Source organism: Sesamum indicum, linkage group LG9, assembly GCF_026168435.1.
Source record: "Sesamum indicum cultivar Baizhima isolate 11 linkage group LG9, ASM2616843v1, whole genome shotgun sequence".
Classification (NCBI taxonomy): Eukaryota; Viridiplantae; Streptophyta; class Magnoliopsida; order Lamiales; family Pedaliaceae; genus Sesamum; species Sesamum indicum.
The window spans coordinates 8,008,435-8,023,886 of record NC_142665.1 but is presented as its reverse complement, the minus strand read 5'-3'; the positions used below and the strand labels follow the sequence as shown (position 1 = coordinate 8,023,886).

At 38.1% G+C, this 15,452-nt stretch overlaps 3 protein-coding genes across 10 annotated transcripts; 2 read left to right on the top strand and 1 right to left on the bottom strand.

The window, feature by feature from the left end:
- Positions 1 to 1,179: 1,179 nt before the first annotated feature.
- Positions 1,180 to 3,630, bottom strand: LOC105171169 (uncharacterized). 7 transcript variants are annotated; one of them, XR_016067278.1, is made up of 3 exons: positions 3,409 to 3,589; positions 3,255 to 3,331; positions 2,580 to 2,917 (listed from the first exon to the last, which is right to left on the bottom strand). XR_016067278.1 is itself a non-coding variant. In XM_088884627.1 (2 exons), the coding sequence occupies exon 2, from the start codon at positions 2,448 to 2,450 to the stop codon at positions 1,548 to 1,550; it is 903 nt and encodes a 300-aa protein (XP_088740753.1). In that variant the 5' UTR covers positions 2,451 to 2,520; positions 3,409 to 3,599; the 3' UTR covers positions 1,180 to 1,547. The 7 variants fall into 7 exon arrangements, 4 of the variants coding, with proteins under 4 accessions (XP_088740753.1, XP_088740755.1, XP_011090496.2 ...); XM_088884627.1 differs by lacking the exons at positions 2,580 to 2,917; positions 3,255 to 3,331 and adding an exon at positions 1,180 to 2,520 and having other exon boundaries at positions 3,409 to 3,599; XM_088884629.1 differs by lacking the exons at positions 2,580 to 2,917; positions 3,255 to 3,331 and adding an exon at positions 1,180 to 2,481 and having other exon boundaries at positions 3,409 to 3,599.
- Positions 3,631 to 4,723: 1,093 nt separating this feature from the next.
- On the top strand, positions 4,724 to 8,284 carry LOC105171086 (dehydrogenase FPY6). 2 transcript variants are annotated; one of them, XM_020696550.2, is made up of 12 exons: positions 4,724 to 5,052; positions 5,314 to 5,454; positions 5,838 to 5,886; positions 6,123 to 6,140; positions 6,260 to 6,375; positions 6,459 to 6,572; positions 6,761 to 6,811; positions 7,312 to 7,400; positions 7,490 to 7,550; positions 7,639 to 7,716; positions 7,805 to 7,915; positions 7,968 to 8,284. In XM_020696550.2, exons 1-12 carry the CDS (start codon positions 4,933 to 4,935, stop codon positions 8,115 to 8,117), a joined length of 1,098 nt encoding a protein of 365 aa, XP_020552209.1. In that variant the 5' UTR covers positions 4,724 to 4,932; the 3' UTR covers positions 8,118 to 8,284. The 2 variants fall into 2 exon arrangements, with proteins under 2 accessions (XP_020552209.1, XP_011090402.1); XM_011092100.3 differs by having other exon boundaries at positions 4,727 to 5,052; positions 7,989 to 8,284.
- Positions 8,285 to 11,475: 3,191 nt separating this feature from the next.
- On the top strand, positions 11,476 to 14,950 carry EIL3 (ETHYLENE-INSENSITIVE3-like 3). The gene is made up of 2 exons (XM_011092099.3): positions 11,476 to 11,928; positions 12,493 to 14,950. Exons 1-2 carry the CDS (start codon positions 11,894 to 11,896, stop codon positions 14,498 to 14,500), a joined length of 2,043 nt encoding a protein of 680 aa, XP_011090401.1. The 5' UTR covers positions 11,476 to 11,893; the 3' UTR covers positions 14,501 to 14,950.
- The last annotated feature ends 502 nt before the right edge of the window (positions 14,951 to 15,452 follow it).

Genomic DNA, 15,452 nt, shown 5'->3' with positions numbered 1-15,452 from the left:
TGGTTAGAGATAAGAGAACAGAAATGCTTCAAGGTAACAGGGACTTGGGATTTTTGTCTAAGGATGAAGGTCCAAAGACACCGTGAATAATCATCAAGCAACGTTAAAACGTATGTACCCCCCAACAGATTAGAAGCAGCATACGGTCCCCATAAATCCATATGCACTAGTTCAAAAGGTGTATTAGAATAAGAGGAGCTAACGGGAAAAGGTACACGAGATTGCATAGCTTTATGACAAACATCACAAGGAGTTTTATCATTATCAACACTAAAGACAATATTTTTGATGTGTTTGACAGCTTGTAAAGAAGCATGCCCTAGACGTTGATGCCACAAAGTTTGGTTGTCAGATTGTGTGCACGACATGGCAAGACCACTACCAACACTATCCATGGCAGAAGCAAAACTGGGATGAGGTCTGAAAATGTATAAGTTCTTGAACAAATGAGCTATGGCCAGGCTCTTCTTACTGTCCTGGTCCTGCAAAAAACATGATTCTTTAGTGAAGAGAAGCTGAAAAGAAGTGTGAGCACAGAGTTGGCTGACAGATACTAGGTTGACAGAAAATTGAGGCACAAAAAAAACATTATGTAGTGTGATTTCGTCGCTTAATTGAACACTGCCCACATAAGTAACAGCATTTTTCGAACCATCTGGTAAATGGATGAAGTGAGGAGTAGCAGGTTTAGCAAATGAATGAAAAGATGCAATGTTCGCACATACATGATTGGTAGCCCCCGTGTCAATGATCCAAGAGCTTAAATCAATACCATTGGCTTAGCGGTATTACCTGCAAACTCCTCTTCAAATTGTACAAAGTTTGCGTGGCTAGTGATAGGATCCGAGGGAGCATTCGCCTTTGTCAGCAGCTGAATCAATTGAGTCATCATTCTCGTGGCATTGTCCGGCACTCCTTCATCTTTAACATCAATATTAGCTGTAAAAGCGCTCCCCTTTTTCTTCTTTTCATTGAGCGATTTATACCAATCGGGTATTCCGTGCAACTGGAAGCAAGTGTCCTGCCCATGTCTCACGAGGCGCCTATCACACAGCGCGTCGTGTGGCTAGTAGTCCGCTGACTACGTCCGCCAATACCTCCGCTCGGCACAAATGCAGCGCGCCGAATATATCAGAGTCAGGAGGAACAAATCACAAAACAGTAAATTGCGCACGCGGATTCAGAAAACCAAATTGCATTGAACTGAAAATGCGTATACAATGATCAACGATGCTAGAGCAAGGGGTTCGCCTTGAGGGGGACTCTAACACGTCACTAAACCAAGCTTCTTGAACTCATTCCCCCCTATAATAGGCTTAAAAAAATAAATCCTATTGCCTACACTAGACACTAGGAAAGCTGAAATTTGCAACTCAAGAGGCGTAACGTCCCCTTGAGGAATCTAAACAACATAAAGCAAATAACAAAGCAGTAACAAAGCAATAAAAGGCCTACACCTAAGACTCTAACACAGTTGGGTGTCCGTCGTCTGTCGATGAAGGCTGAGTGGTCGGCCATGTAGAACGGTTGAGTGGCCGAAGTGCGCGTCACGGGGGCCTAGTGTGCGGGCAGCCCGTGACACCATGTCCGGGTTTGCGGCAATGTGAACAAACCACAGTACGTTTTTCTGCTGCAGTAATCCGCTGTCTTTGTGCATATTTTCCATCATCTCTCTTACTGCCTTTAGAAAATAGTTGATAGGCTACATTATTGGTGTTCATTTCCATGGAAGTATGTATCATTCTCTGTTGTTCAACAGCATAAACCATTGAAAAGGCTTTCTCTACAGTTGGTAAAGGGTCGAGCATGAGAATCTGACTGCGTTCGTTGCTAAAAACCTCATGAAGCCCCATGAGAAACTGCATTAATTGCGTCAGTGAAGCAAGTTGATCAATCTCCTCATTAATCCCACAAGTACATCCTCCACACTTACACCTCGGTGGAGGAGCCAAGCAATTAAGCTCATTCCAAAGTTTTGTGACCTTTGTCAAGTAGGCGGTAAGGCTCAAATCCTGTTGAGTTACCGAAGAGAGCTCCCTCTGCAACTGATATATTAAAGGTCCATTGCTTCGTCCGTATCGCGCCTGCACTGCTAGCCAAAGTTCACGCGAGGTGCTGCAATACATGAAGGACTCTACTATGTCCTTCGACATGGAGTTCCAAAGCCATGAAGTGACCATCAAATCGACACGCCTCCACTGCTCAAAAATAAGTGAACCAGGAGCTGGTTTTGAGAACGAACCGTCTATGAAGCCTAGCTTCATTTTCGTTCCAAGAGATACATATACTGCTCGCTGCCACACCAAAAAATTCGTACCATCTAGCGGCGAAGATGTTAACGCCAGCTGCGAATGCTCAGAAGGATGAATGAAAAGCATGTCCTTCTCGTACTGAGATGATGCTTCACCTGTTCTGTGTCCCATAGTCGACGAGGCTGCTTCATCCGCCATTCTGAATCAAAATCAATAAGGTATGCAATCACTGCAATGAGGTAACCCAGAGACCTTCACGTAGAAGGCTCTGATACCATGTTAGAAACCTCACAAAACATCAAAAGTTTGCTGAGTGTGGACGAGAAGAAAGCGAGAAGAAGACTCTGTTTCATAGCTGAAAAATATCAGACTGTATTACATCAAATATGGTTCGAACTTGTGTTTAAATACAGAGACTTCAACTGACTCATAACCGTCTACAACTACCTAACTGACTCAGCTATGACGTGGACCAATCATCCGCAGAATAAATGACGTGTATGCCACATAACAAATACAACACAGAAATAGAAGAAGCGTGTAATGAATGACACGCTTCTACCCGGCATCGAACAGAAAGGAATCAGCAACTTCATCATCATCTTCTTTGCTGAGTTCTGTATCAGCAAAGGCAGCAGTGGCAGCAGCAGAGGAAGCAGCAGGTACTGGAGATTTCAAGGATGTAGCATTCTCAACAATTTTCCCACCCCCAAAATACAGTGTAGTAAATATAATTAAATCAATTAATTATAATATACCTGAAAAGAAGGTTTATCACTGAACTTATTTAAAAAATCTTATAAGTTGAAATATCTTATTAGATATTTTTAGAGTTTATTATTATATGTTAAATTTGATTTTAAAAATAAGTTTTGAAAGTATTTGAATAAAGTAAAATAATGAGGCTTGTAAGATATTAGAAATAAGGGAAAATCTAATCAAGGTGTCTTCAGTTTATAACTTTATATTCATATATAGCTAAAAACCAACGACAAAGAACACCTTATACAGGGTCTTCTCATCACCCACATAACACCACCTTGTGAACTAATTAGTCGCATTCAGTACACTGTAAATCACTGAACCAGTACCAAAAGAAGAGCAAAATTAAAATTAAACAAACGAGAATGTAATAAATAAGCGAGTAGAAGCATACCTCGAAAATTACAGTAGAAGGTAAATTAGGAAGTGCAGAATTATGGCAGACTAAAGTAGACATGCAAATGCAGCAACTCCTTCCGAGCTGAAGTTGAACAATAAAGCTGATAAAAATGCTTTTGTGAATACTGCATGAAAGCGAATTGAGGTGTGTGTTGGTGATGGGGATTATATAAATATATAGCGTAGGAGGAGCCGAGGTACAGATGCCCAAAGAAGAAGAAAATAAGGAGACAGGTGGGCATGCATGTTGCCAAATGTATGTAGGTAGGTTGCAGCACTGGGAATTATTAAAATTAGGAGTTGTGGGGGAATATTGTTGAGCAGTAAATGTCACACTTGTGTTCGGGGAGGGGAATATTTACATGTTGGTAGGAATGTAGATGATACGAAATGATGTTATTAAGTGGTAAGAGGTGGAGAGTAGTGAAGGAAGCAGCCCATGCATGTGAGATGATGAGCAACCATGTTACGTGAAGTAGGAGAGCGAGAGCGAGAGCGAGACAACCTAATGTTAGAATCCGTTTTTATTAATTCTCGTTGATGTCCAAGAAGTATGCCTGGCCCAAGATGGAATTGAACTTGGGTGTAGGCCCAAAGATGGGAGAAGACTCTGAACTTGAAGCCCTTAGAAAGAAGGTCCCTATCCCTATCCCATCCCTAAGCCCAAGAGAGAAAGTTAGTTTGGTAGCCAACTAAGCACCAGCACGCCCTGTACATAAGTGGCAAGAGGCCTTTCGGTCCGAGATCTGCCCAAATTCCCAACCTCGCTTGGATTTGTCACGAGCGAGATAGCCTCCATAGAAAAATATACTAGCGATGAATGATGATTGAGCGAGATAGCACCACCATTTCTAAACGCTTTGCTGCCTAATTTTCCAAACATTCTTCTTGTAATTTGTTTTTCTATTTCCTCTCTCCAACTATCACATCTTCTTTCACGTGTTTCTTTTTCCTTTCTAGTCCTTAATTTAAGGTGCATTACATGAATCTAAAATTGAAAAAAGAATTTTAATTGGCTTTATTTTATTTTTTTTATATTCATCAATATTTGGTAAATATAATTTAAAATTGTTTTTAAATATCAAATATATACATAATTTAAAATTAAAGTTTTTAATATTTTTTAACTTTAGAATTATTTAAAAAGCATCAAAAAAATTATTATTGGGAATTTAAATTCCATATATTTTCAATACTTACAATACTAAGTAATTCATCTACTATAAATCTCTTAATTTAATCCAAAAATATTTATGTACATACCTGACACTAAACTAAGATTATGTTTCCTACTCTGCTGACTGTTCATGGTAAGAAGAAAAGTTGGGCGCGACAAAGTGCCAAAACATCAAAATCAGATGAATGGAGAATTCTTGAATTACTAAATAAATGACCGGTTGACCCACAACAGTAACAATCATCCATGGAAAAGAAGAACTGCAGCACGAAATTCAGTTGAGTTGATTGAATCATCAAATTTCAGATATAGTACTCCATAGTTATTACACTTGAGTTTTCAATGGCACCACCCCAGATAGCCATACTTGGAGCCGGCATCTTTGTCAAGACCGAGTACATTCCTAGATTGTCTGAGATTCCTGATCTTTTCGTTCTCAAGGCCATCTGGAGCCGCACTGAGGTGGATTCCCTCCACTAATTCTTTGTTTGTTGATCGTATTCTTGGAAGAACAACTAAAACTGGAAAATTCTAGGAGGGTTTTCTCTCAAACTCGTGTTTGTGAATTTTGCAGTTCGTTTAAGTTGAATAAGAATCTGAGCTGGGTGCAATACATGCTGTTGCTCTATTTTGCAAGATTGTTTTATATGTATATATATATATATACATATATTATACTTTACTGTTCTGTAATTTTGGGATAATATGAGAATCAGTGTATAGGAATCGGCCAGAGGAGCAGTTGATATTGCTAAGAAATTCTTTCCGAGGGTGGAATGCAAATGGGGTGATGCGGGTCTTAATGAGATCATTCAAGACGCTTCCATTGTTGCTGTGCTTGTGGTTCTTGCTGCTCAATTTCAGGTATCCTCTCTTGTCTGTTTCTCCCTCACTCTGTGTTTTTGTGTTTTAGGCTGTTGTTATGTGAGGCTATCATCGGACATTGCTCTAATATTTCATTGGCCTTTATTATGGATCAGAAAGAAAATGTATTTGTATAGTGTGTTTAAGAAAAGGGTGACAAAAAGTTTAGGTCTTTATGTATAAATAATCTAAAAAAAGAAGATGGAAAAATACATCTAGAAAGACAATGGTGGCCAAAGAACCATACCATTCAATTGCTTCTACAAGAATCTGTAGGTGTGGCAGTTGCAATTTTTGCATTTTTCTGTTCCAATAATTTGCATTCCTAGGATATTCACTTCAAAGTTTCCAATCATCATTCACAATCGAACTTGTTCTTGCAGGTGGATTTATCATTGAAGTTGCTGAGGAGTGGAAAACATGTTCTTCAGGGTAATTGAACGTAACGTGTGAATGAAAAGAAGAAAAGTTCTTTCAACATAATTGAAACTAAATTTTAGTTCACACTTGCAGCATCAGAAACCTTGCGCTCTTGTCTGCTGCTGAATTAATGCTTTTCTTAATACTATGTTCTTACTAGGTTATACATTTGAAGTTCTCTTGTTTCTCACATGTTGTAAACTAACAATTTCTTCTGTGCGTATGTTTGTGTTGTTTGGATTATGAAGAGAAACCAGCAGCATCTTGTAAGTATAACAAATTGGAATTCTTATGTATAGTTCTAACTTTCATGAGAGAGAATATAATATGCTACTATAGACATGGAGAATCATTTAGCAATTGATTAGCTATCTCATTTCTTCAGCCATTAACGAGGTGAAAACTGCATTGTCAAGCTATAATTCTCTTAGCACCAGTTTGCCTCGTCAACCAATTTGGGCAATTGCTGAAAATTACCGATTTGAACCTGCTATTCTGGAGGTACTGGATTCTCCTGCTTTTGGCTTATATGGTTACTTGATGACTATGATTCCTTTTTTAATAAGATTATTCGGCACTGACAGGGCAAAAAGCTCATGCCTGATATAGGAGATTTGGTAAATTTTCAAATTCTCGTGGAAGCTCCTATGAATAGCTCGAATCCCTACTTCTCAAGTTCTTGGAGACACAACTTTACTGTGAGTACAATTTCCAGAAATCTTATTTTGGTCATATTCAGAAATTAACCAGAATTTTAGAGAAGTATTTGCATAGTGAACGTACAGCGGTATGGTATAAGTGATCATTGTTATTTCCATACTTTGTGCTGTTTATGTTAACCGAACCAGCAATCTAGTCTATTGCTAAAACTTTGCTGTTTTGGTAGGGGGGTTACATTCTAGACATGGGAGTGCATTTTGTTGCAGTATTGAGGATGGTGAGTTTTTCTTTTACTGTATTACCTACAGTTGAATATTTTTGCTGCCGTGTCTTTTAAGACATACATGTGTGTCTAGGATTGAACTATCCAGTGATCTGAAACAGCTGAAGATGTTGATTCTTTTATGCTTGTTTAGATAATAAGGTAATTGAAACATGCGAATTTGATAGATTGGTAAAAGAGAAGCATCATTTGGCATCGATACGCATCGTCTTCATTGACACTGACTGCTCAATATGATAAATTCAGGGGTTTCTGGAACATTTATTTACTAGTTCCCCCGTCTACCTAGAACTGAAGGTGGATCACTGAACCTTTTACATCAGAAACCATTTTTCCGTGGAATCTCCAATGTTTAGCCACGTTAAAATAGCGCAGAGTCTGTCAAGAAAAACCAAAGCTGGTGAAACAATGAATCTTTCATAAAAAAAGTCCCATCCCAACATGCATTTATTTCCATCTCGAGATTTATATAATTCTTACTTTTACAAACACAGCTTGCAGGATGTGAGGTAACTTCAGTCTCAGCCATGACTTCTCATGTGGACACCACTTTGCCGCCACCTGATAGCATGTCGTCAATAATGTAAGTTTCTGAACCATAGTCTTGGTCTTCAAGTTATTATATCTTTATAAAGTTGAACTCAAAAGCACACTTTTCTTCCTCCCGTTAAGTCAACTGGAGAATGGGCGTTGTGGAGTCTTAGTAGCTAGTTTACCCGGCAAAACATTGAAGGTATGAAATATGAACAAATCTTAATTCCTCTACATTGTAATGTCGATTTACAACAGTTAAGCACATCCCTACTGTTTCTTCCCAGTAGATCTTCCATCGTTTCGTGGGTGTAAAGGGAACGCTGCAAATTGATGTCGAAAATAGAGAAGGGAAGTTTGGATACTCTGTAAGTTGCATATTCCAATCTCCTACTTTCAAATTCTCCATCACAAATATACCGACTACCGAAACATAACAGGTTGCCCTTTAAAAAGGTTTCCCTGTTTACGGCTGACGGGCAAACCAAGAACTCCTACTACCCCTTCAGAGGCGTGACCGAAGAGCTCAAAACCTTTTTTAACGTTGTTTCACTGGCAACTGAAAAGGTAGTGCAATTTGGATGCAACGGTTATTTTGTTTATTCATACTTCCCCTCAGCCTGGGCCTTTTTCTTCGCAGAAAGACTTGACCTTCCGAGCTGAACCTCGCCTTTCTGTTATTGAAGGCGCCCGAGATGTTGCCGTCATAGAAGCAATTCTCGAATCTGGGAACAAGCAGGGGGCTCTTGTCCAAGTGAACAAATTTTAGTTTGAAGTTATGGGTTCAGCTGTTGTTGGCTGCCATGTGAGTAGCATGTAATGTAACATTCTTTAATATGAGATGGGGCACAAAAACATTACTACAATATGCAATAAATGTTTGGGGATCTTGTAATGAAGAACTATCTTTCTTGAAGAGTGTACTATGTTTGTGTCCTTGTCTGGTTTCTGCCTGAATATTGCTTCTGAGTCGTATGTAAAAAGAGGAAATTCAGAAGTAAAAATAGATTTCAACCACTTACTTGACTAAAACCCCAGTAACTAATCAATTATGCCACTTCTGTTAAAAGGCAAATTTTAATTAGGGTCGAATTTGATTGAATCAAAATTGATTATATGGTAATTTGTTACGTGATTGGTGTATAGTTAAAGAAAAAAAGAGATCAATTACATGGTAAGTGTGATATATTTATTAAATAATTGGTTTAATTCGACTAGACCTAAATAAAAATTTTCTTGAGGTAGCAATAATTATAAAAAAAATTGTAAGGATATAATAGTTAATTATAACAATAAAGTAGGCTCACCACAATCATAGACACACACCAGGACACATAACATTTTTAACTCCCTTCCATACATACCCCAATCATTTACTTAAAAGTGGGGACTGGACTATCTATATTTTATTATTTACGGATGCGAGCATTTTGGTCGGCTCATTTATTTTTTACCTACCATTTTATTTTTGAAAAATTGTAAAAAATCTCAAGGTAAACTCATCAGGACCAGAAATTTTATCATCTACAGTGTCAAACAAAGCCAATTTTATTTTAGAAATCATCACAGGATATAACGTGATATTGGCATCCTATCGTGCCTTACTCGATTCCTTGATTTATCACATCTGGCGTGAGCGTAATCTTCGACGTTTTGATGGGAGCCATCGTGATTCACGGACTTAATTTTGTATAACATATTACAACATGCAATAGGCCTAAAGTCCGCTACACGTGAAGGGTTATGGACCTTAGGAATAAGAGCCAAGAATGTGGCATTCACCTGCTTCAGAAGTTAGTACATGCGCACTTTATCGTTTATGGTGGATTCCTTGGTCTATCGAGGAATCCTACTAGTTGATGCTTGTTGTACTGTACTTATGTACCCCATTTACTTAATGAAATTTACATTTACTGGAAAAAAATTGATCCTATAAGTATATAAACGTGGAAAGTATTGGACTGACAATTTTAATTTAATGACAATTTCAATCCTTTTAGCCAAAATTACCCAAAAATTAGTCGGATAAATTGGGGCTTAAGGTTCAGACTACCAACTAATCTCAACTTAAAACGTGGCATCTTACGTGATTGATGATGTGTTGAGGGGCGGGCCACTTTGTCTTCTTCGTCGATTTTCCGATCACCCATTCAGCCCATGGCATCGGAACTCCACCAAAAATTTCGCCACCCTCCAACGATCCTAACACACCATCTCCCATATATTTCATCACTCTTCGGCCACATCTCACTCACTCCTCCTCCTTGCCAACTTCCACCATGGACTCAGCTCTGCCAAACCTCCTCTCCACATCCATACCTCATGCCATGTCAACAACTATGTAAGACACCATGCATTTAAGTTGAGACAACTGTCAACTGTAAGACACCATGCATTTAAGTTGAGACAACTGTCAACCAGAACCCCAAGCCCCCTTTTTCGGCTAATTTTAAGGTAATTTTGATCTAAAAGATCAATATTGCAACTAAATTAAAATTTACAGGACTAAAATTAACAGACCAATTCTTACAGGATTAATTTTGCTGCACATACCGGATCAATTTTGTAGTTTATAAACAAATATTTTATTTCACTTATTTATTATATAATTTCTCACTTTTCCACTATTGTAAACATTTAAGAAAAATTCAAATCCTTTCAAACTTCAAAATGATTTCAAGAAAAGGAAAGAAACATTGCTAAAAAAATTCATAAACTCCAAATTTGCAAGTCCCATACTGGAATACGTATTTTAAGTTATTTTTGTTTACAAAAACATGCATTTAATTCGTAAACATAGCATTTACTCTTTTTACACTATCGAATATATCCTTACTGCTAATTAATATAATCCGACAACACACAAATATAAAAATTTAATGTTTTTTTCCCATTCGAACATTTAAAGTATTTTAAAATGAATCACTCATCACTGTCAGATTTGCATCAAATGTTTTAAAAGGCAATATCTACGCGTTACTTTTACCACATCAATAATTATTTTACTTTTGTCTTAAATATATAAACAAAACTAAAATTATTTCTCATCATATTATTTATTTTTCTTGTTGGCAACCAGAAGAAGACAAAAATCTTGATAAGTGTTCTATATTGGTGGGGGAAGAGGCAGCTGCTAAGTGCTATCCACATCCATTGTATCTAGACACCTCCAACCTCATCTGCCCATCTTTCCCATTCATCTCTATAATTCTCTACACACTTCATTATTTGTTCTCTTCTCAATTGCTCTATTTATAAAAATATTGATGTAATTATAATTACCACTTCAAATATATACATATGTAATTGGATTGAAATCCGTTGATATGTAGGTGTTGATCTGCTATACTAGTTAGGTAAAATTACATTTTTAATTCTATAAAATAGGAATTTGCACCTCTCGTTCCGTACTTTATGAAATTAATAAATATTTTATATCTCATCAGAATTAAAAAAGACGTTGCAAATACAGTTTATTAGACTCTAAGACCATATCTACTGCGTCGATTGCCTCAAATTTAGTGTGTAGATGAGCACTAATAGATTAGTAGATAGAAAATGTGTTTGTAAGAGCATGAATGAAGATTGTGATTCCAAAATTCTATCAACATGAGGCCCCCAATACCATATTTACTTGGATTACAATTGTTGTATGTATGTATGCAAATTCCTATTCCTATTCCTATTCCTATTCCTTCTTCTTTGTAATAATTTGATCCATCTCATAATAAATAAATAAATTAATTAAATTTTGTGATTATACCAAAACTTGTTGACAATCTAAAAATATTTTGATGGTGGGATTGTATAATACGTTATAATGTGGTGATGATTGAATTATGAAAATGGTATGATTAATTGCAAACTCAATTTTGACTTTACTCATAATGATTTATTTGCATTCACTTTTCTTGGGGAATTTGATTTTATGAATTCGATTTAGTCAAAAGTTGTAATATTTAGCAAAAATCTAAGCTCTTAGATTTTCTAGATAAATTTAAAGACTAAAATACCCTTGAATAAATCTAAAATTTGTATCAAGTTTTTAGGTGTCCAAGTTTTTATCATTTGAGTTGCGAAGCAGATGATTGCAGCTCTGTCTTTGCCTTTTTTGGCCCTTTGGTAAATCTTTCGGCCGCCCATTCATCTCCCCTTGATTCCGTGGTTGACGCTTACACGGGCGACTCGCTTCTCTTCTGTGATTATCTTGCAGTTCTTACTTTATTGAACGATAGTCGCAATCATCGTTGTCACGATTTTAGCTTCGTTTTTACAGAATTGGATATGAATTCCGCACTGACGCACAGAGTCTCTCCCCACTCTCTCTCTCTCTCTCTCTCGGCCGTACGCCCACAGCCCACCACAAATTCGCCTATGCTAAGACGAATACATTTCCCCTAATTTTTAACTATTTTTTCATCTTCTTTTGATTTTCATTTTCTACCCGTTTTTAAATTTTCTTTTTTTGGTTTGGTTTATTTAGCCTATTACAAGATCCTCCAAATTCTCGATAGGGTTTTCGGACAGATACAGCATCGTTGTGGCATGGCTGTGATGGAAGATATAGGAGTTGATATCAGGTCTGATTGCTTTCTTTAATTGTACAAAAAATGATTTTCTTTTTGGTTATTCTGCTTCTTGTATTTTCTGTCCTTTTCGGTGGAACGCCTAGTTGAATGTATAAGGATCTGATAAGTTGGTTATGTTGTGAGAAGAATTTGGGTTTTGATAAATTTTCCCAAGTGGAGTTATGGTTTGTTCTTAACGAACTTATATGGGCCTCGCCTTATTTTCGAGTTGGTGTCATAGAAGGATCACATCTTGGTAACCGAGATGATCAATTTGCTTATTGCTTTTACCAATTTCTATATTTTTTTAATTATTAGTTTTGCTTAGGATTTCACGACGAAACATGAGGTTTTGTAATCTCCTTAGGACCTTAGCGTCGTACATTGTGTGGAGTTTATATTCGTGCTTTTTCTGAACATTGACTGGCCCTTTAATCGAATTATAGGCGGGGAAGAGTTTGTGTTGAATTCTGCATTCTTTCTTTTCTTTTTCATTTTCTTTTTTTTGGATTAATCGTTTGCAAATATTTTTCGGCTCAATTCCTGTTGCATTGACGGTGATATATCGTGCAACAGTTCGGATATTGATGTTGATGAGATAAGAGGTGATGATAATATAGAGGACAAAGATGTTAGTGATGAGGAGATTGAGGCAGAAGAATTGGAGAAGAGAATGTGGAAGGACCGTGTCAAGCTCAAGAGGATCAAGGAAAGGCAGAAGCTTGCTATTCAGCAAGCTGCAGAGAAGCAGAAGGCTAAGTCCACCACGGATCAGGCACGTCGGAAGAAGATGGCACGGGCTCAAGATGGCATTTTGAAGTACATGTTAAAGCTCATGGAAGTCTGCAAGGCTCGAGGATTCGTGTATGGTATTATTCCGGAAAAGGGTAAGCCCGTTAGCGGTGCATCAGATAATATAAGGGCTTGGTGGAAAGAAAAGGTGAAGTTCGACAAAAATGGCCCTGCGGCTATCGCTAAATATGAGGCTGAGTGCCTTTCCAGGGGAGATGGAGGTAGTAATCTCAACAGCAATTCGCAAAGCGTCCTTCAAGACTTACAAGATGCTACGTTGGGATCACTTCTATCTTCCTTGATGCAACACTGTGATCCCCCCCAGAGAAAGTATCCCCTGGAGAAGGGAATTCCGCCACCTTGGTGGCCAACAGGGAATGAGGAATGGTGGATGAGATTGGGTTTACCCAAGGGTCAGACGCCTCCATATAAGAAGCCTCACGATCTGAAAAAGATGTGGAAAGTCGGGGTGCTAACTGCTGTTATAAAGCACATGTCACCTGATATTGCAAAGATCAGGAGACTAATCAGGCAGTCAAAGTGTTTACAGGATAAGATGACTGCAAAAGAAAGCTCAATATGGTTAGGTGTTTTGAGCCGGGAGGAAGCCTTTGTTCAGCAACCATGCAGTGATAATGGTTCATCTGGCATTAGTGAGACTCCTTCGAAAGGTCGTGGAAATAAGAGGAAAGCTTCTGTTGAAAGTGATAGTGATTATGATGTCGATGGTGTTGATAATGGCCTGGGATCTGTTTCATCTAAAGATGATAGGAGAAATCAATCTGCAGATGTAGTACCTCTTGAGCCTCTGGTTCATGTAGCACCAAAGTCAGTCAAAGGCAAAAAGCATGTAAATGAGCGCCCAAGGAAAGTCAAGCACCAAAAATTAAGCTCTGCTAAACAACTGGCAGTTCTTTCTTTGAATGAGCATCCACAGGATAATCCTGATGACATAGTGATGGATGTAAATCACGATAATGTACAGATTGCTGGATTCTTGATGAACGAGAGCCACCAAGAAAAAGACGGAATAACAGCCATGAGGCCTCAGGATAATGCTCAAGAAGAACCCTGCTTAGTAGAACCTAATTTTAACCTTTTCTGCTCCATTCCTTCTTCAAACGCTGTCCCCATTAGGAATGTTCCCCAAGATAATGAACACTTACCTTATGCAGTGGCTCAAAGTACTGACATGGTGCCCCATGTTTCCAATGCGATACCTCAAGATTCTCAGTTGCATAGCAGGCTGCCACCCTCTAAATTGCACGAAAAAACTCAAAGCTCTCTGTATCACGGACTTCATGAGTCTGGGTTGCGTCATGGACCCCAAAATGCTGTATGGCAACCTGGACCTCAAGATCCAATGCTGCCTCAGGGAGCTCAAAATCCTGGGTTCCACCATGGATCGACTTATCACTATTATAATCAAACTGCTGTTGGTTCAAGTCATAAAGTACAGCAGTCGGAAACAGCATTCAATGAGATGCAGTACGGACCAGAGGATTCGAGATTCCATTTACCAGAGTTACCTAGAAATGAAAATGATATTACTCAAGGAGGTTTCCCACCATTTGTGAAAGATGCATTTCCACATGAGCCAGATAGGCCGGTCGATGCCCAGTTTCCATCTCCTCTCAATAGCTTGTCACCCGATTTACCAGGTTACAGTCCCTTTAGTCTTCAATTCGATGGCACAAGTTCGTTAGATACTGGTGACTTCGACTTTGTTGTTGACGATAATTCGGCTGATGACAATAACTTTGCTGAACTGATGAAGTACTTTGCCTCATAAGCTGTGGTTGGCAGTGATTCAGCCCATCCGAGTGTCGTATGTTTCATAACTGAAGTTATATTTTTCTTCGGAATGCACATGTCCCCTCAAATTTATGTATATGCTATTAGATTTTCTGTGATACCGATTTTGTAGGGGCAAGAAAAAACGCTTTTTGATTCAGGCAGATGAGTCTTTGCCTCTCAGCTGAATACTTTGCTGGTTAGGTAAAAATCTTTCTGATGCCAGCTGTGAACTTAATCTGTTATTATCTTCTTTTTCCTAAGCTATTCAGCTGCAAGCTTAATTAGCTTTATCATCATTCTTTGGGCCATGATTGGCCCTACCGGTTGTACTGTTATGACCCCATGGCGGGCACATGTAAATGAGTAGATTTGCTGGATTGACAAAAGACGCAAGGTGGTATTTTTTCGGTTCCAATCAATACACAATTTACTAAAGTCTGGAATATATGAATGTTAATGTTTTTTGTTCTTGTTAAAACTCCTCGAGTTGCTACATGAAGCTAAAAGTGCTTTTTAGGTGAATTAAATTGCTAAGTTGAGAATCTTGGTATTGTTCTCTTGCATTTTTGGTCTATGGCTTAGACAATTGATGGATGGTGGTTGGGGGAGACTGAATTTTCGCAGTTAAAAGTTGATTGACATCCATACTATTTAGAGAAGCACTGGGCTTGAACAACTACATCTTGTGCTCTTAATGCCATCATATGCTAAGGCTATATCTTATTTGCCGTTAAACTTCATGTGATCTAATTTTGTATGGATTTTGAACTCGTGAGGTTGGATGGGTATGGTTTCGTCGTGTTGTATGTGAAACATTCAGATGGAGTGGATGTGTTGTTATCCCTTAACCCTTTTAATGCAATGGTGTATTCATATTCTCTTTACCAGAAAGCAGCACATGCCTTAAAAGTAATTCCAAGTTTGGAGGATACATGCAAGTTAGAAAT